The 21,170-nt window shown below is 42.5% G+C and overlaps 1 protein-coding gene across 3 annotated transcripts in view; it reads left to right on the top strand.

The window, feature by feature from the left end:
- LOC311142065 (misshapen-like kinase 1) overlaps positions 1-15,490 on the top strand; it is a 46,646-nt gene extending 31,156 nt beyond the window's left edge. Inside the window, exons 12-31 of one of the 3 annotated variants that reach the window (XM_084177624.1) lie at positions 4,424-4,531; positions 5,137-5,223; positions 5,623-5,802; positions 6,114-6,284; positions 6,733-6,990; positions 8,261-8,340; positions 8,890-8,993; positions 9,124-9,224; positions 9,699-9,847; positions 10,090-10,207; positions 10,383-10,499; positions 10,611-10,725; positions 11,049-11,204; positions 11,359-11,502; positions 11,766-11,900; positions 12,064-12,164; positions 12,311-12,460; positions 14,299-14,458; positions 14,555-14,694; positions 14,791-15,490. In XM_084177624.1, coding sequence (XP_084033750.1) covers positions 4,424-4,531; positions 5,137-5,223; positions 5,623-5,802; positions 6,114-6,284; positions 6,733-6,990; positions 8,261-8,340; positions 8,890-8,993; positions 9,124-9,224; positions 9,699-9,847; positions 10,090-10,207; positions 10,383-10,499; positions 10,611-10,725; positions 11,049-11,204; positions 11,359-11,502; positions 11,766-11,900; positions 12,064-12,164; positions 12,311-12,460; positions 14,299-14,458; positions 14,555-14,694; positions 14,791-14,874 — 2,658 coding nt within the window. In that variant the 3' untranslated portion in view covers positions 14,875-15,490. Of the gene's footprint in view, positions 1-4,423; positions 4,532-5,136; positions 5,224-5,622; positions 5,803-6,113; positions 6,285-6,732; positions 6,991-8,260; positions 8,341-8,889; positions 8,994-9,123; positions 9,225-9,698; positions 9,848-10,089; positions 10,208-10,382; positions 10,500-10,610; positions 10,726-11,048; positions 11,205-11,358; positions 11,503-11,765; positions 11,901-12,063; positions 12,165-12,310; positions 12,461-14,298; positions 14,459-14,554 lie in introns of all 3 variants that reach the window. The other 2 variants (XM_084177625.1, XM_084177623.1) reach the window with 2 other exon arrangements.
- The last annotated feature ends 5,680 nt before the right edge of the window (positions 15,491-21,170 follow it).

Here is a 21,170-nt window from a genome sequence, read left to right as displayed (position 1 = left end):
CCCCAAGCCATAAGACTCCTGAACAGCTAATCATGGCTACCCGGACTATTTGCGTTGCCAACCCCCTCTTTTACGCTGCTGCTACTCTGTTTATTATTTATGCATAGTCACTTTAACTCTACCCACATGTACATATTACCTCGACTAACCAGTGCCCCTGCACATTGACTCTGTACTGGTACCACCTGTATATAGCCTCCCTACTGTTATTTTATTTTACTGCTGCTCTTTAATTATTTTCTATCTGTTGTTTTTTTTACTTATCTATTTATTACTTAACACTTGTTTTTTCTTGTTTTTTTACTGCATTGTTGGTTAAGGGCTTGTAAGCATTTCACTGTAAGGTCTACACCTGTTGTATTCGGCGCATGTGGCAAATAAAATTTGATTTCATTATGAAAATAAATAGTTAAAATGTAAAAAGCCTAAAAAGCAAGAATTTTGTAAAAATGTGCTTAACCAGGCAGTTGATACTGTATGTAATAAAAGGAAACTGCACTTTGTCATATTATCTCCAAATCTCTGAATATGTGGGAAACATGGTAGAAGAACCTGGATCATATGAAATGTATCATTCATTTTGAGGGGCATTGCACTATACACCACCTGAAAACACATTCATTTCAAAGTAATTGAATATTAATGTTTGGACATAAATTACCATAATTTGTTAAAATTTGATATCAATCCTCATTTACCAAAGCTTACAAACCTATAAACTCCATTGAAGCAGACCTAAAGTATTTTTAAAAAATATTGTTGAGATGCTATGCAAATTGCAATTCTAATATACAAAACATTAAGAACACCTTCCTAATATTGGTGAAGAGACCGAATCATTAGATCATTTGTTTTGGTACTGTCCATATGTAGCTTTTTTTTGGTCGCAGGTCCAGGAATGGCTGAAGAATTGCAACATTTACCAGGCGCTAACTCTGTAGATAGCACTAATGGGTGATTTGAAAAGTCAGTCAATCGATCAATAATATATAATACGTTTAGCAAAAAAATTTATGTTTAATTTACAATCTGTAGAAACTATGAGAATAGAAAGGTTCAGAACTTTTGTGAAACAGCACAGTTGAAAAATATATGGCAAATAGAAATCCAATATGGATGGTGTTAAGAGATAGATGGGAGGGGTTGAATGGCACTGAAGGGTGGGATTAATAAAAACTAATGTAAAATATACTGTGTCCGTAAAATGTGTATAGGTTCAGAGCTTTTGTGAAACAGCACAGTTAAAAAATATATGGCAAATAGAAATCAAACTGGATGGTCTTCAGAAATAGATGGGAGGGGTTGAAGGTAGCGGAAGGATAGGAGTAAAAACAAACACAAGATAACTATTGTAAAATAGATTGTGTCCGTAAAATATATATATAAGCAGGAAGTAGAAGCCGAAGTGTTGTTGTTCATTAGTTTACTCCAATTAGGGGAGGGGTGGTAGGGTTAGTGGAAAATAATAAAGGAAAATATATTTGAAAAATATGTATGTATGTATATGTAGGGTACCAGTCAAAAGTTTGGACACACCTACTCACTGAAGGTGTTAAACAAATGTTATATTTGAGATTCCTCAAAGTAGCCACCCTTTGCCTTGATGACAGCTTTGCACACTCTTGGCATTCTCTCAACCAGCTTCACCTGGAATGCTTTTCCAACAGTCTTGAAGGAGTTCCCACATATGCTGAGCACTTGTTGGCTGCTTTTCCTTCACTCTGCGGTCCAACTCATCCCAAACCATCTCAATTGGATTGAGGTCGGGTGATTGTTGAGGCCAGGTCATCTGATGCAGCACTCCATCACTCTCCTTCTTGGTAAAATAGCCCTTACAGAGCCTGGAGGTGTGTTGGGTCATTGTCCTGTTGAAAAACAAATGATAGTCCCACTAAGCGCAAACCAGATGGGATGGCACATCACTGCAGAATGCTGTGGTAGCCATGCTAGTTTAGTGTGCCTTCATGCTTCACTGTGGGAACCACACATGTGGAGATCATCCGTTCACCTACTCTGCATCTCACAAAGACATGGCGGTTGGAACCAAAAATCTCTCTATGTACAGTTGAAGTCGGAAGTTTACATACACTTAGGTTGGAGTCATTAAAACTCGTTTTTCAACCACTCCAGAAATGTCTTGTTAACAAACTATAGTTTTGGCAAGTTGGTTAGGATATCTACTTTGTTTATGACAAAAGTAATTTTTCCAACAATTGTTTACAGACAGAATATTTCACTTATAATTCACAGTATCACAATTCTAGTGGGTCATAAGTTTACATACACTAAGTTGACTGTGCCTTTTAAACAGCTTGGAAAATTCCAGAAAATTATGTCATGGCTTTAGAAGCTTCTGACAGGCTAATTGACATCATTTGAGTCAATTGGAGGTGTACCTGTGGATGTATTTCAAGGCCTACCTTCAAACTCAGTGCCTCTTTGCTTGACACCATGGGAAAATCAAAAGAAATCAGCCAAGACCTCAGAAAAAAAATTGTAGACCTCCACAAGTCTGGTTCATCCTTGGGAGCAATTTCCAAATGCCTGAAGGTACCCCGTTCATCTGTACAAACAATAGTACGCAAGTATAAACACCATGAGACCACGCAGCCGTTATACCGCTCAGGAAGGAGACGCGTTCTGTCTCCTAGAAATGAACGTACTTTGGTGCGAAAATTGCAAATCAATCCCAGAACAACAGCAAAGGATCTTGTGAAGATGCTGGAGGAAACATGTACAAAAGTATCTATATCCACAGTAAAACAAGTCCTATATTGACATAACCTGAAAGGCCGCTCAGCAAGGATGAAGCCACTGTTCCAAAACCGCCATAAAAAAGCCAGACTACGGTTTGCAACTGCACATGGGGACAAAGATCGTACTTTTTGGATAAATGTCTTCTGGTCTGATGAAACAGAAATAGAACTGTTTGGCCATAATGACCATCGTTATGTTTGGAGGAAAAAGGGGGGACTTGCAAGCCGAAGAACACCATCCCAACTGTGAAGCACGAGGGTGGCAGCATCATGCTGTGGGGGTGCTTTGCTGCAGGAGGGACTGGTGCACTTCACAAAATAGATGGCATCATGAGGAAGGAAAATTGTGGATATGTTGAAGCAACATCGCAAGACATCAGTCAGGAAGTTAATGCTTGGTCGCAAATGGGTCTTCCAAATGGACAATGACCCCAAGCATACTTCCAAAGTTGTGGCAAAATAGCTTAAGGACAACAAAGTAAAGGTATTGGAGTGGCCATCACAAAGCCCTGACCTCAATCCGAGCAAGAAGGCCTACAAACCTGACTCAGTTGCACCAGCTCTGTCAGGAGGAATGGGCCAAAATTCACCCAACTTATTGTGGGAAGCTTGTGGAAGGCTACCCGAAACGTTTGACCCAAGTTAAACAATTTAAAGGCAATGATACCAAATTGAGTGTATGTAAACTTCTGACCCACTGGGAATGTGATGAAATAAATAAAAGCTGAAATAAATCATTCTCTCTACTATTATTCTGACATTTCACATTCTTAAAATAAAGTGGTGATCCTAACTGACCTAAGACAGGGACTTTTTACTAGGATTAAATATCAGGAATTGTGAAAAACTGAGTTTAAATGTATTTGGCTAAGGTGTATGTAAACTTCCGACTTCAACTGTATGTATACAGTACCAGTCAAAAGTTTGGAGACACCTATTCATTCCAGGGTTTTTATTTTATTTTTACTATTTTCGACATTTGTAGAATAATAGTGAAGACATCAAAACTATGAAATAACACATGGAATCATGTATTAACCAAAAAAGTGACTAACTGCTGTATGCTAACTAGCTTATATGAACCAGAGTCAGCGTTTAGCAGCCATTTACCGCATCTATGGCATTGCTGGTATGGCCGTATTTCGACTTCTCAACAGCCTGGTAGAGCTCTGTTGCACATCAAGTTGAAAAAAATAATATTGAAAGTTCCTATTTGAGTTCTTAGTAGTAGGAATGTAAGTTTTTAATAATACAAAAAAAAAAATATATATATATATATATATATATATATATATATATATATATATATATATATTTATTTATTATTATTATTTTTTTAAAAATGTTTTATAAGAGACAGTTAAAGGGTTAAAAAAACAACTGTCCAAGTGTTTGAATCAGGGAGCAGGTCAGTCTCAGAGAAGGAGCAGGGCTGCAGTGGCTGGCAGTACATGTGTGACTCACGACCAACATCTCCTTCCTCCTCCTTCCGTTCTCTTTCTCTCTCGCTTGCTCTCTCTCACACCTTTTATTTCCTCTCACAGTGGAGGAAAAAAACTAACGGTTTATGCAAAAGAAAGGCATCCATTCTAACCACAACCTAATGTGCAAAAGTGGCCTCTACTCATTTCTCTCCCTCTCTCTCCTGTCATCCCTCTCCCTCTCAGCAACAGAGAAAAGAGCGAGAGATGGTGAGACAGCAAGAAAAGGGCCCCCATCGGAGACTTGACGATATAAGGAGGGAGGAGGATAGGAGGCTGGCCGAAAGGGAGCAGGTAACCAACCACGAGAAGCTCAGGAGCACAATCAGCCAATTGGGGAGAGGTGTGGGCGAAGCCTACTCTGCAGGCTACTGCAAGCCACTCTGGCTGTGGAATGTCTGTGAGCTGGTTGCCATGGCAGCAGTGATCTAAATTAGTGTATTTATACAGAGATGAGTTTTCTGTGGGTGAGCTCAGTTTCTGCGTCTCTCTTTTGCTTCGTTTCCGCTCTACCTTAGTAACACTGTGACTGGCATTATATCACAGTCAACCTACGTTTTATAATCAATTCTCCTTTTCTCCATAAACCGTTTAACTCTCCTACCATTGCCCGTTTCTTCACGATAACTAACCTGCATCGAGTCCTAAATGAAGAAGTGATGCAATTTATATGGATTTGTATTGTAGAGTCAAACAGTCTAACTGTAAAAACAAATACCGTTTGCAGTAGCTTTTAGTTTACCTGTAGAACTTTAAAGCCTTGACAAATCACTAGGGCTGTGTACTAACTAGTGTATGACAGTCATAATTCCCCCCTACATCGTGGTCTATTTATATCTATCCTCTTCTTCTCCATTGTCTTTCCTTTCCCTCTTCACCCCTCCTCCACCTCTCTTCAGGAGTTCATAAGACATAAGTTAGAGGAGGAACAGCGGCAGTTAGAAATCCTTCAGCAGCAGCTGCTTCAGGAGCAGGCACTGCTCATGGTAACTCTCTTCCTTCCTTTATCCTGCAGTCACCTCCTCTCCTCAGCCCTAGTCTACCCCTACCTCTGCCTGCAGTGCATACTGCTTACCCTCTTCCTCCTCCTACTGGCACTTCACACCTCTCACCACTAGAGGCATCAAACACGCCAGTTTGATGGTTTGCACTAACGCACTGTATTTTGCTCCTTACTTTACGAAATAATGTATTGAGAGAACTGGAGAATCATTGAGAGAACCCTGAGAATAAGGCCCTTGTCTATGTATACCCTGCATGATGTCCCCATCTTTGTATGTAGGATTGTGTCTGTTTTGGGGGCATGTCAAAGGGATGTATATTGTGTACTAGCCCTGCTCAGTCCTACAAAAGTGTGCTTTGACCGTATCATGGTGTTTGTGCAGGAGTACAAGCGCAAGCAGCTGGAAGAGCAGAGGCAGTCGGAGCGTCTGCAGAGGCAGCTGCAGCAGGAGCATGCCTACCTGGTGTCCCTGCAGCAGCAGCAACAGGACAAGAAGCCCCAGCCCCTCTACCACTACAGCAAGAACGTGGAGCCCAACAATAAGCCTGCCTGGGCCAGAGAGGTACAATAATGCCACACAGACATGAACAGTGGAACGTGCTCTTACTTCACATTAAATAACCCTAGGGACCACACCTTTCATTAAATAGGGTTTTATAACCTAGAGTAATATAGAGTACTACCAGAGGAATATATTTAGCAATTACCCTGTAACAAGCTAGCATCAAGCAGTTATGCAGTATCACCTTAGGTGTCATCTTTTTTCCTGTAAGTTAGTCTGATTTGACATCTCTGTGATGTGCTTTCTCCCTCCCTCTCCCCCATCTCTTCTCCCCTTCTTTCCCTCCATTTTCCTCTCTCCCTCTGTCTCAGGTGGAGGAGCGCAGTAAGCTCAACAGGCAGGGCTCCCCCAAAATCTGCACCACTGTCTCTGACACTGCCATCCAATCACGCTCCGACTCCATCAGCCAATCCGGAGGGGGCCAGGCTGCTCAGACCCCGCCTATGCAGCGGCCTGTTGAACCTCAGGGGGGGCAGGGCAAGGTGTGTGTGTGTGTGTTGGCGTTTATGTTCATCTGAGAATATATTTGTGTGTACTTTATTAATATGTTTCCCCTTGTTACAATATAGTGTAGACATGTTTAAATACTGGTTTATCACAGTGGAGGCTACAATGTGTCAAAGTTGAGAGAAAAATGAGATGTTCTATTCTTCCCCATGTCTTTTTCCTTGGACTGTCTAATAATGTTTATTTTACCTTTATTTATTTCCAATCTTCTTTTCCTTCCTTTTCTCCCCTCTCCTCCTCCTGGACCCACCCTCTTCCCTTCTTATTGCTTTCATATTGTCTTATTGCCCTAATTTATTCCCCGCACAATCCTCCCTCCTATCTCACTCTATTCTGCTTGCTCTCACTGCCGACCCTGCCCTCTCCTCCACTGCCATATTCACCTCCTCCGTTCCCTCCTCCCTCACTGCTGCCCCCCTTCAGTTCCAGATGGCCCACTTGGTCCCGCTCAAGCCCTACGCTGCCCCTGTCCCCCGCTCCCAGTCCCTGTGTGACCAGCCCACTAAGACCATGTCCGCCTTCCCCACCCAGGATCCCTCCCCCACCCCCCGCCCCGTCCACTCCAGGGAGCTGGTCCGACAGAACTCTGACCCCACCTCCGAGAGCCCCGCCCCACAGCCTCGCAAAAGGGAGGACCGCGGCCCCTGGATCCGCCTGCCAGAGATCGAACAGCCGCCAAAGGTGAGAGGCCACCTGCTGGGTTTTAGTCTTTAAGATATATATACAAAAGTATGTGGACACCCCTTAAAATTAGTGGATTTGGCTATTTCAGCCACACCCTTTGCTGACCGGTGTATAAAATTGAGCACACAGCCATGCAATCTCCATAGCCAAACATTGGCAGTAGAATGGCCTTACTGAAGAGCTCAGTGACTTTCAACGTGGCACCGTCATAGGATGCCACCTTTCCAACAAGTCAATTTGTCAAATTTCTGCCCTGCTAGAGCTGCCCCGGTCAACTGTAAGTGCTGTTAAGTGGAAACATCTAGGCGCAACAACGGCTCAGCCGCGAAGTGGTAGGCCACACAAGCTCACAGAATGGGACCGCTGAGTGCTGAAGCGCATAAAAATTGTCTGTCCTCAGTTGCAACACTCACTACCGAGTTCCAAACTGCTTCTGGTAGCAACGTCAGCACAATAACTGTTAGTCGGAAGCTTCATGAAATGGGTTTCCATGGCCGAGCAGCCGCACACAAGCCTAAGATCACCATGCGCAATGCCAAGTGTCGGCTGGAGTGGTGTAAAGCTCGCTGCCATTGGACTCTGGAGCAGTGGAAACGTGTTTTCTGGAGTGATGAATCACGCTTTACCATCTGGCAGTTCAACGGCCGAATCTGGGTTTGGCGGATGCCAGGAGAACGCTACCTGCCCCAATGGAGAGTGCCAACTGTAAAGTAGTTAGGAATAATGGTCTGGGGCTGTATTTTATGCTTTGGGCTAGGCCCCTTAGTTCCAGTGAAGGGAAATCTTAACGCTACAGCATACAAAGACATTCTAGACGATTCTGTGCTTCCGACTTTGTGGCAACAGTTTGGGGAAGGCCCTTCCCTGTTTCAGCATGACAATGCCCCCGTGCACAAAGCGAGGTCCATACAGAAATGGTTTGTCTCGGTCGGTGTGGAAGAACTTGACTGGCCTGCACAGAGCCCTGACCTCAACCCCATCGAACACCTTTGGGTTCAATTGGAACGCCGACTGCGAGCCAGACCTAATCGCCCAACATCAGTGCCTGACCTCACTAAGGTTCTTGTGGCTGAATGGAAGCAAGTCCCCGAAGCAACATCTACTGGAAAGCCTTCCCAGAAGAGTGGAGGCTGTTATAGCAGCAAAGGGCGGACCAAGTCCATATTAATGCCCATGATTTTGGAAAAAGATGTTTGACGAGCAGGTGTCCACATACTTTTGGTCATGTAGTGTATTTAATAATGTCGGATATCACTATCTTTCGCAGATTCCCCAGAGGACAGCCTCCATTGCCACAGCTCTCAACACCAACCTCTCCTCTGGCATCAGGCATCCAGTCAGAGCCAGGTAACTCAGACGGACACATCTAAACTACTCTCATTCTAATCCCGGCTCCTAGAACCAAATCTCCCGCTACTTGATTTAGGTTTTGGCGGCAAACACTTTCCAATCTGTCTTAGCGAAGTCCGTGCCTCCCTATGCCAAAGCCTGTTCCCAGTCCCTCCCTCTCTCTTCAGAAAGTGCACATATGTTTATTAATATTTTATGTGCTGCATGCTAACATGGATGTATCTGGCGATGGTTTTTGATGAAACTATTTTGCGGGTAAGCAATGTTTATTAGAGAATTGAGGCTAAAATGTGTCCCCACTGAACCACACCTCCGCGAAATCATGATTCGTCAAAATAATCAGCTGATACTAATCTAACGCACCGAACAGAAAATCAGTTTTACTCCCTGTCTCACTCATGAGCTCATTTGGCGATACATTTCAACGTGTGTGTCAGAAGACTATTCTGATTCCAATCATGACACTTGAATGATAGTAGATCATAACAAAGTTATGATATTCACTGCTGAGGCTTGATAACTGATCTTATCTCTTCCTTGTAACAGCAACCCAGACCTCAGCCGCAACGACCGTTGGGAGAGAGGAGATAGCATGAACCTTGTGTCCAGTCTACCCCAGACTGGCTCTCTGGAGAGGCACCGGATACTCAGTGAGTCTATCACATTCTCTATGACTCTGCTAATCCCCTCTCTTTCTGTTGAACCCTCTTATGGAATGAAGCAAGCCCCAACAATAATGTTAGGAAGCCCCCATGGTGACATTCAGAATGTTGGTTTCAGGCTCCTCCAAAATAGACTCCCCCATACTAGGCCATGATGGGCGCATGATGGGGCACAAGCCAGGGGAGTCTCGCACCTCGTCCCGCCCCAGTCGCCCTGCTGTAAGTACCCCTCACCTGTAAAACACACTCACTATGAACACTGCATGAAGGGGATTCAGACAGCACTTTACACACCCTTCCCTTTTCTCAGCTGTTCACACTTTTTTTTGTAGAAATATATCTTTCTCTTTTCACTGACTATTCTGCACTATTGTAACCTCTGCACTCACTCCCCAATCCATACAACTGATATTTTTCTGGATAGTGACTCCTGCACTAACAGTTTCTCTCTTTTTCCTATCCTATTCGCTGCACTTTCTTCTTTTTACACCACTCACTTCCCTGTTTGTCTATTGCTTCTTCCAATGCACAGAGTTACAAGAGAGCTATAGGAGAGGTTAGTATCTGTGTGTGTGCTGTGATACACATGTTTTTACGTTCTCAATGTCAGGCCGCTGTGTTAAGTTACACATGCCTGTCATAGTCCTAGTATGCTGGCAAAACCTGTCGTCTGTGTGCCGTGTGTGTGTTCAGGACCATGGACTGTATGCTAAAGAGCGTCCTGAGGAGCAGCCCAGACCGCCGGTGAAGGCCAACGACTACTCCTCATCCTCAGAAGGCAGTGAGAGCAGTGAGGAGAGTGAGAGTGGAGAGGGGAATGAGGAGGACAGCCCCACAGACCGGTCAGTACCAGGGTGGGAGACACACACACTGACAAACCGAAAGGAGAAAAAATAAATGGCTTTTTACAGAGACCGCTTCTTGTGGGAATAATGACATTGAAAGGCCATTCTATCCTCTTTTTACCACCACCCTGATCTTCCCTTGTTTTATTTTCCTGTCCATTGCATATCCTCCACTGTGCGCTGTTCTGTCCTTTTCCTCTGTTTCTTCCTCCCTGACTTCCTCTCCTGTCTGTCTTTAGTCCCAGGGATGCAGACACTGACTCGGTCAACACCATGGTTGTTCATGAGGAGGAGGGCGAGGGAGGGGAGGAGGGGCAGGCTGGAGTCTACAGGGACCAGACCATGCTGGTGCAGAGGGTAAGTTATCTGTCTTTCAGGAAGTAGCCTACGGGACTAGAGAGAAGTCATCTGTGTTAAACACGTATGTACGCATGTGTGTGGAGTTGTGTAAATGTGTGTGGGTGGTCAGGTTACTCTAATGTAGGGGGTTGTGTTAGGCCATTGTGACTGGTTTGTCCCTGTTGCCTGGCAGACACCAGAGAAGCGGAGCCACAATGGATACACCAACCTGCCTGACGTGGTGCAGCCCTCCCACTCCCCCACTGACTCAGCCTCCCACTCCTCCCCTGGGAAAGACTCTGTCTATGATGTGAGTCTCTCTGACTGTCTGTCACCCTGAATACAAGTACAATCCATCTGTCTCCATGTACATGTTTCTCTGCCCAAACTCCATTCTCTCCCTTCTTCCTGTTTCTCCCAGTATCAGTCTAGGGGTCTAGTCAAGGCGTCAAGTGGCAAGTCCTCCTTCACCACCTTTGTTGACCTGGGCATGTACCAGCCACCAGGTGACACTGCGGATGCCATCTCTGTGGGCAGTAAGTACAGACAGAACGTATCATTATCAAGAGGTTAAATGAGGTTCCCCTATACACCTTCACTTCCCTACTTCCCTATTCTAGTCTCTAGCTTCAGTACTCGGCTCACAATCCAGCATCTTTTACTTTACTGCTGTTAGTAAATCTGAGTCATGGAAATGTCTCACAGCAGGAGGGCAGCATTTGCCCACAGTAGCTTGATTCAATATTATCATTCCCTTAAGGAAGTTTGGGCTTTTGTAGAATAAAAAACATGGGTTGTATTTCTCTCCTCTTCCCTCTAAACTCTGCCTGCTTCCCTGCCTCCCTCCTGCTGTGTCCAGGCCTGGGCTCCAGATTTGAGCAGCTGAAGATGGAGGTGAGGAAAGGCTCCATGGTGAATGTGAACCCCACCAACACACGCCCCCACAGCGACACCCCTGAGATCCGCAAGTACAAGAAGAGGTTCAACTCTGAGATCCTATGTGCTGCTCTCTGGGGTGAGACTGACAGCACGCTGGTCTAAGCTATAGCCCACACTGTAATCATTTTATTCCATCCAGCATGAGTATGACATCTTTTACAAATTTCCTGTAGGTCCTGATTGATTGCATTTTGGGGATATTTGTATCTAACTATGTGTGTGATTCCCAGGTGTGAACCTGCTGGTTGGGACAGAGAACGGTCTGAAGCTGCTGGACCGTAGTGGTCAGGGGAAGGTCTACCCCCTCATCAACTCCCGCAGGTTCCAACAAATGGATGTCCTAGAGGGACTGAACCTGCTTATCACCATATCAGGTGATTAATACTGCTCAGCACTTTTCACACACTGCGCTCATCTGGGGTTTGTTCAGGATAGTGCATCGTCTCAAAATCTTCAGATAGAATCGGTTAGCTCTACGTTTTGCCTTTCTATCTGCAACGTTCTGAACGTTTCACTTATCTGAATACACCCGTGGACAAGGACCTGTGCATCACAAACCCCATCTGTTGCTACTCAGACCCTTTTCTTATCCACTGTATAACCTCTTACTTTCTGTCTGTGTGTGTGTCCGCCCCAGGTAAGAAGAACAAGGTGCGTGTGTACTACCTGGCCTGGCTGAGGAACAAGATCCTCCACAATGACCCAGAGGTGGAGAAGAAGCAGGGCTGGACCACTGTAGGGGAGATGGAGGGATGTGTGCACTACAAAGTGGGTGAGTAAAGGGAGGAAGGAAACAGAAGAGTAACAGTGATGTGACCTGTTATTGCATTCAGTTTTTCCAAAAATGTATATTTACACATGGTTTTGTCTTTTTGGCAGTGATTATTTATAGCATAATATAAAGGCTCTAATCCCGCTTTGTTGTTTGTGTCTAGTGAAATATGAGAGGATCAAGTTCCTGGTGATAGCTATGAAGAATGCTGTGGAGGTATATGCCTGGGCTCCCAAGCCTTATCACAAATTCATGGCCTTCAAGGTAGGTCTCACTTTTCCTTCCTCATTGTTCTGAATGCCAGGTGTTCTATTTCCCACAGCCTGTCAACCAGAACAACATTCAAAATCCCTTATGTTCTCTCTCTTTCTCCTCTCTCTTTCCGTCTCCCATCTCTCTCTCTCCTCTAGTCCTTTGGTGACCTGCCCCACAGGCCCCAGTTGGTAGACCTCACAGTGGAGGAAGGTCAGAGGTTGAAGGTCATCTACGGCTCCATTGCTGGCTTCCACGCCATCGACGTGGACTCTGGGAACAACTATGACATCTACATCCCAGTGCATGTAGGTGGAGAAGTTCCTCATGTAACACCACACACACACACACACACACACAGATAAACAGGGCCAGACAGAAACTATGGGGGCAGAATATCCTTAAGCCCCCACAAATCCTTCCAAATCAAATAGACTTGGGAATTCATTCACACCTAAAATAGCTACAAAACATGAATAATAATCAGTTTTATTGATTAGATGCCCAAACTTGACAGGTATTGATATAAAAACGTTCTCACAGATTCCACCCACTTCTTGCTAGATTTACATTTTATTTTAGTCACTTCACAGCAGTGTTGTAGTACTCGATTCGGACTCGTCCCGATTTTCATGACTTGTGACTCAACCATTGGTGACTCAGACTCGCCTTCTTGTGACTTGTATTTGCACTTGGACTGAGTATGCTACTATGATAAGCAGAATATTAGCAGAACTGTGTGCGCAGAGCAGCGAGGGTTCTGTTCTCTAGCAGTGGGAAGGGCGCGCCACAGCCTACATCAGCTGGTGAGCTGCTGCGACGCAAGCGATGAGTGTGGGCAGACAGGCAAGGCAGGCTCTGCTCCGTCTCCACCTCCGATCATAGGCTACACGTTGTGCAAGCGACTCTGTTGCGTGCCCGTACCCACCGGTCACCAGTCTACTATTTAGCTTTGCCTGGTTAAGAAACACAAACTACTTTACGAAATTGAAAACCATAGTATTGAATTTAAGAGTAAAACAGTCTATCTATTTCTCTCTCTCCCCTTGAGTATAGAAAAGTAGGCTCTTTGAATTTGTCGTCTCGCTCTACCCTCCCACTTTCCCCCCTGCATCCTATAGCCAGGTTCTGACAAGCCTGACGTTTTCACTCTGCAATAAAGAACCTACACAAATATCAGTGGGTGATTTACAAAAAAGTAGCTGAAAGCCTGTTACAATTATTGCAAATAATAGTCTGGTCAATCTGACAAGAGCAATAGCCAATTCTGTCTAGAGAACATTCATCCATTACTGACTTGACATAACTATTGAACATTACATTAAAATAAAATGTGAGCGTGTGAATGAATGACTTATTTGTTTCATAGTCTCTTGCATATTGCAGCCATTTATGACCATTGGGCAACAGGAGGTAAATCTTTGCGTTACTTCAATGCTCACATTAAAATCTTCCCACCAGCCCCCCACTAGTTGTTGCTGGGAAGATTTATTCTACTAAATCTGAGCCAAATCAATAGAGGCGCGAATCTCTAGCAACAGACGAGCATTGAGCCATCAAGACGGCAGTACGAGTGTGCAAAAAAACAGCAGTAACCAAAATACCAAATATGTCTAAAGAACCCCGAATCATTAATTTTGCTTTCCACATTTTTCAGCAGATGGTGCAAAGAGTGTGGCGCAATGTCAAATATGTAACAGAGAAATGGAAGAGAAGACCGGAACCACTTTGAACTTCAAAACTCAGACCCAGTGATTCAGACTTGAGCACTTTGACCTAGACTCAAGCACTGGGACTCGGACTTCAGCCATAGGGACTAGTGACTCGACTATTGGTGACTCGGAATTAGCCATAGGGACTCGTGACTCGACTATTGGTGACTCGGAATTAGCCATAGGGACTCGTGACTCGACTATTGGTGACTCGGAATTAGCCATAGGGACTCGTGACTCTACTATTGGTGACTCAGACTTAGCCATAGGGACTCGTGACATCACTATTTATGACTCGGACTTAGCCATAGGGACTTGTGACTCGACTACAACACTGCTTCACAGACACTCTTATTCAGAGCGAGAATCAGTGCATTTAACTGTTAGGTCAAACAATATTCTACTCCTTCTCCTCTCTGTGTGTGTGTGTCCAGATCCAGTCCCAGATAATGCCCCATGCCATCGTGTTCCTGCCCAGCTCGGACGGCATGGAGATGCTGCTGTGTTACGAGGACGAGGGCGTCTACGTCAACACCTACGGACGCATCATCAAAGATGTGGTGCTGCAGTGGGGCGAGATGCCCACCTCCGTTGGTATGGCACATGTGTACAGGCATACACACATACACACACACTTCCTCTTAAAGTTGCCGTGTTCTGAGTTCTCTCCCTCTCTTTCTCTCTGTGCAGCCCATATCTGCTCCAACCAGATCATGGGTTGGGGAGAGAAGGCCATAGAGATACGTGCTGTAGAGACAGGCCACTTGGATGGAGTCTTCATGCACAAGAGAGCCCAGAGGCTCAAGTTCCTCTGTGAGAGGAATGACAAGGTGGGTCACACACACACACACACAAACAGGTATGCACACACCTGTTTGTACACAATCTATATGTGTGTGGTTGTAATTTTCTGTCTTGCATCTCAGGTGTTCTTTGCTTCGGTGCGCTCCGGGGGCAGCAGCCAGGTCTACTTCATGACCCTGAACAGGAACTGCATCATGAACTGGTGAAACAACATGTCCCATAGTCAGTGTATGGAAATCACCAGGCCAAGCTAAAGACACTCAAATCCCCCCACTTACAAGGACACACCACACAGTCACAGACTCAACACAGACTCAACACACACATACAGCACACACAAGCCTACTGTAAATCCATTCCAGCCTAAACTCTTCACGACAAAGTCTATCTCACCTGCCGACTCCCCTGAACAAATTTGAGCTCCCTCTGAAATGGTAGCTACCTATGAGACATCACCACAGGATTATAATGTAATATCATCTCTACTGTACTGTATATACTTCTCCTTTATTATTGTACCTCAGTCACTTGGTGGACCTGTGTTTAGTCGTAACTACTGTAGTTCCTTCTTATTGGAGGTATGTTAAAAACATTCCTTACTGGTGAAATACGTTTTGAAGAAGGCAGGATTTAACCAATATAAGTCAATATTGAATTGTAAATAGCTAGTATCTAAGATTTTCAAATGGAAGAGAACATGGTAAATTGAAGACACTGGCAGATGTGTATATTACGCCTCCATTTGGGGTGTTGCCATGGACCTGATATATATATATATATATATATATATATATATATATATATATATATATATATATATATATATATATATATATATATATATATATATATATATATATATATATATACACACACACACACACACACACACACACACACACACACACACACACACACACACACACACACACACACACACACACACACACACACACACACACACACACACACACACACACAGTGGGGAGAACAAGTATTTGATACACTGCCGTTTTTGCAGGTTTTCCTACTTACAAAGCATGTAGAGGTCTGTAATTTTTATCATAGGTACACTTCAACTGTGAGAGACGGAATCTAAAACAAAAATCCAGAAAATCACATTGTATGATTTTTAAGTAATTAATTTGCATTTTATTGCATGACATAAGTATGTGATACATCAGAAAAGCAGAACTTAATATTTGGTACAGAAACCTTTGTTTGCAATTACAGAGATCATACATTTCCTGTAGGTCTTGACCAGGTTTGCACACACTGCAGCAGAGATTTTGGCCCACTCCTCCATACAAACCTTCTCCAGATCCTTCAGGTTTCGGGGCTTTAATTAATTACTTAAAAATCATACAATGTGATTTTCTGGATTTTTGTTTTAGATTCCGTCTCTCACAGTTGAAGTGTACCTATGATAAAAATTACAGACCTCTACATGCTTTGTAAGTAGGAAAAACCTGCAAAATCAGCAGTGTATCAAATACTTGTTCTCCCCACTGTGTGTGTATGTATGTATATATATATATATATATATATATATATATATATATATATATATATATATATATATATATATATATATATATATATATATATATATATATATATATATATATATATATATATATATATATATATATATATATATATATATATATATATATATATCACACACACACTGTCCTGGCACACCCTAGAGGTTTGAAGTATTGTTGCAACACTTCACCATAGAAGCTTCTGATACCCTATGACGTCATTTTCAACTTATCGTTTAAAAATAAGATGTGTCGTTTTGATTAAAACTTGATTTAATATGTTTCTTATTTTGATGTTTTTTGGAAGTAGGTTTAAAAAAGATGGACTATCTATGATGTGAACATAATATCATTCTATTCCCTAGTAAATCCAGAGCAGTTAAATGGAACATACCTCTGTGTTCTAGCTATACACCTTCTATTCCTTTATTCTACCCTTGTTACATATCGGGGAGGGACCTACTCACCGTTTAGGAGGCTTTCTAACTGACTTTAGATATTTCTACCTTTTTTTCTTGTCATGAATTTACACAATATCGCTACAAAGATTTGATATCTGTACGGTTTCTGTATTTGGTATTAGCCTAACTGGTATTCTTACATTTATCTCTACTGTTATATTGCCGTTATATTGCAATATATATGCTGTTCTAGTGTAGTTCTTGTTCGGAGAAGGGAGTTTAGTTAATTTGTTGTGTGTAAAACGTACCAGTGGTAGGGAGTGAGGTGACTTGTTAAGATGTGGGGGTCGAGGGGTGATGAAGTATGAAGGCTTTGAAGTGACCGTAATAAAGAGGACATAGAGATGTGGTTGTAAGAATATTATAATGGAAGTCAGATGTTTTTCATCTTGCGGGTGTTATCCAGTTTAATATAGTTCCCTTTTCTCTTACTAGATCAATCTGTCTGAAACTTCAGTTTTTAATGTATTTTATGTTCATTGGTATGGATGTGGGTATGTGTGTTTTTGTATGCAAAGCTGTATGCATGTGTGTGTGTGAGAGAGTTTGTATGGATGGGGCTGCAGTGGATAATACTCAACTATTATTGTGGTTTCAAGCAATAGCTGTGTGGTTCTTGAGCCAGTATTGAACTTCACTGACTGATGCTTTAGCAGGCCCAGTTTTGTGTCTTTGGCTCTGCAATACTGTACCAGAGGTCTCGAACTCATTGGGCACTTTTATTTATCATACTAAACTAGTAGTAAGACAACAATAAGGCAACAAGTTGTTGAATATATTGGTATTGTTGTTTTCCCTACCAAAGTTCCCAATACTCCTCTGGACAGACTATGAATCTACTTTGATTATTTTAGAGATCAGGGGAAATGCTTAAGCTGTGGGTATTTTATGTAGTTTACCCTAAATGGATTCTATATATAATAAATATATTTAGTACAGAGGCAAATATTATAACCTTAAATATATATTAAAATGGAGAGTACAGAACAGAATCGATTGTAAATGGATAAAAGCACTTTTAGGACATTTTAAAATGTCTATATTCTACTCATATATGTGAGCATGCTTGCATTCACATATATGAGCAATTCATCTTGTATCACAATTCAGTATCAAGTCTTAGATTAGTTTCCCCCTTGCCTAGTGGATTGAATATCAGCTGTGTGACATTGTAACTGATATTTCACATTTTTACACACTCCACAAGTAGCTCTGGCAGTCATGGAAATGATCCTATCTTAGTAAGCCAAACTGCCATGTTTACAGTTTAAGCAGTGCCTTGGAGTAGGGAAGGGCTGGGTGATGAGGGTAAAAGGGGGGTTGTGAATATGACCCTCCACTCTTATAACTGAACTCTAGGAAGAAGAGATTATACTGACAGACAGTTTACAATAATAAATAGTTGCCTCCCTCATTAATGGTGTCCTGTGCCAATGAAGTGCAGTTAAATGGAAACCAGAACATCCCTATATGACTCAACTACTTTTACATTTGTAACATTATCAACGACTATAGATTTAATTCTGTAATAACCGCAATGTTTACCTACTGCTTTTAAAAAATGTAATAGACTCACCAGTTACAGTGACTGTAGATATGTTGCCATCATGTGGAAGAGTTAGTGTAGAGGAAATATTACACATGTAGTCTGTAGGCATTTTCTATAGAATTTTAATCAACATTCATTTCAGTATAGCGAAGTGTTAAATGCATACACTATGCTTGTATGACCCATTCATGTAACTACAACATTGGCACAGGACAAATGTGCAGTACATGGCAGCAAACCTACCCAATTTGGAATGTAGAACATTATTATATGCCTATAAAGATACATCTCTTTTGGTGTGATAGTCCTCTAGACAGTGGGAGGGGGGCCAATATACCATATAAAAGCCATAGGAGTGTTCCACATTTGTTGAGAATAGTTTGATAGTATTTTATATGTTCAAATAAAACTTAAGCCAGTGACCTTGGTTGTGATATGTGACGTTAGAGGCGCTTGAAATGGAGATAAAGATGCAGGTTTTTCTGGAGTGGTCAGATATGTGGACTGGGTGAAATGCAGTGGGAAAGTAACTAACTCAATATATTCGGAAAGGACTATTTTATTAAAGGATATGTAAATTATATTGAGAGATTTAACTAAATGAATGTACATTATAAAACAGATTTGTATTTGTATAACATACTTTACTGTCTGGTATATAAATTAATCTAAGCACAATGTATTCTAATTTACGTCACAGAGAGCAAAGCTATAAATGTGGGTGTCTACGTTAACAATGTTTGGACTGTCTTTGTGGGTGTGACAGATGCATGAGAGTGATGGTGGAGCTGTATGTATTTCCAGTGGAAGTGCAGATTCCTCTTGATACAGCCTAACTAGTAGTCATAATGTTGGTTGAGAGGAAGGGAGGGACCAGTCTGATATTGAGAACATGTATTGTCATTGTGAGATGGGAGGGTCAACAGTTTGTTGTCATTAACTTTTTATTGCAAAATGTAAATTTTTATTGTCCAATCTAAATTCAAAATCAGTCAAGTGTAGTGTTAAGACAAAGTTGTAACAGTAAAATGGGCTTTGTTACCTGAATGTTTCAGCTCCACAGAACATAGGCATATCACAAAGGCTGTCCTTGCCATATCAAATGTTGTGACATTTCTCCTTCATAAGCAATATGAGCGTTAAGAACAGATGAAGTTGAATTCTCTGCTGTCTCTGTCTGTGAGACTTGTGGGAGGGTGTTTATCGTGGCCTTTGGCAGACTGAATCTAATCTGGACTGTGTCCGTGTCTCGTCAGTGAAGGAGATACCCATACATTGTTTAATCTCTTTTTTTTTGGTCTTGATCACAAGAATATATACCTTCTAATCCACAGTCAGCATAATACTCAGACATCACTTTAACAGTTGTGATGCTTGTCTTGTTTTGCATTCATGCGTTTATCCAGTTATTGCGTTTTGATGAACTATATGGAGCATCATAAGGCTGCGTTTCCACAGACAGCTCAATTCAGATCTTCTGACAATTTCCCTTCGCTAAACCCCATCCCAGAATTTTAGGCACGCAATCGCAGTAATGGATAGCAACTGTCGTCGAGCCCGACCAGTGTTGCCAATTTGTTATTTTCTACCCCTCCAGTGACTTTTATTGGTAAAAAAGTCTAGCTACTTTTAATTTCAGGCTGCCTTTGGAGTTTTGCCACCGAGAGTTTCCATGGTTTTGATAGCATGTAGCGAATTTTCCCCATAAATTCTGAGAGTTGGAGAAGCTGTCAGTGCAACAGACGTCACAGCAACGGAGCACACACAGGCAGAGAAGCACAATAGGAGGGTGTGTGTGGCGGGGGTGAAAACTCTACATTGGGGACCGCAGCTATACCTCAGCCAGGCAAATTGGTGCTGTGATGTCGTAGCGGCACATGAAAGCGAGTGAGGGGAGTGGTAAAAAGTTGAACAAAAAAAAACCATGTTTAAATGGCTAAATAATTGAACAGGGCACCATAGGTACTTGCTAATGTGGTTCTTGAAATGCAGCGCTTGTTGGAGTATTAATCTAATATGAAATTATACTTTTGTTACATTGTTTGCTAGCTCAACTGGTTGGCTAGCTAAGGTTAGCTCTGTCTCACTAGGCCTTTTCACACTGCATTGTTCTTAGCCTTGGGCTAAAATCTTCCATAGCCCAGGGCTAAGGTGCAGTGTGAACGCATCTATTGACGACCTAACGTTGCTAACACTAGCTAGCTAGCTAGCCACTTATAACTTGTTTTCTATAAATGTATGTTAGCTAGCTAAGTTATCCATGTTATTAATACAACTCCCATCTGCTGTCGACATCAGGATATGATTTGAGAGCACTTGCTAGTTAACTCCAAAAGTGGTTAGTAGCTTTGACTGCATGCTGACAGTGAATTCAGAGCCATTCAGTGGCTAACCACACTAGCTACAAACCAGTGGAGGCTGCTTTGGGGAGGACGGCTCATAATAATGGCTGGAACGGCGCTAATGGAATGCATTTTATACCGTTCCACTTATTCGCGGCAGCCATTACCACGAGCCTGTCCTCCCCAATTAAAGTGCCACCAACCTCCTGTGCTACAAACATCATTTTACCAGGTTTCCGTAAAGCAATTGTAATGACAGGCCATCACAACATACCCAAGAGATTCCTGATTAGCCAGGGGTTGTCTGATTTTAATTTAATTGTTGTGTATTAAAAACAGTTTGAAATCATTGCAAGGGGATTTTGCCAGTGGTTAGAAAGGGAGTTGGACTTCCTGGGAAAATGTTGTCTGAGGTTGCAACAGTAACCAAGGGTGGCAGAGCTTAACGTGGGTCAATTATTTATATATCTGATACCCATCTGAGCTTTTCCCTAATGTGTAAACGGCAAACAAAAAACACATTGAATCTGATCTTTTGACTTTCGATTTATACCACATCCATATGTGGATCTCAATCGTGATATAATTCTGATGTTTCATATG

This window comes from Coregonus lavaretus, assembly GCF_964263955.1.
Source record: "Coregonus lavaretus genome assembly, chromosome: 15".
In the NCBI taxonomy this organism is placed as follows: Eukaryota; Metazoa; Chordata; class Actinopteri; order Salmoniformes; family Salmonidae; genus Coregonus; species Coregonus lavaretus.
This window is presented reverse-complemented; position numbering and strand designations above follow the sequence as displayed.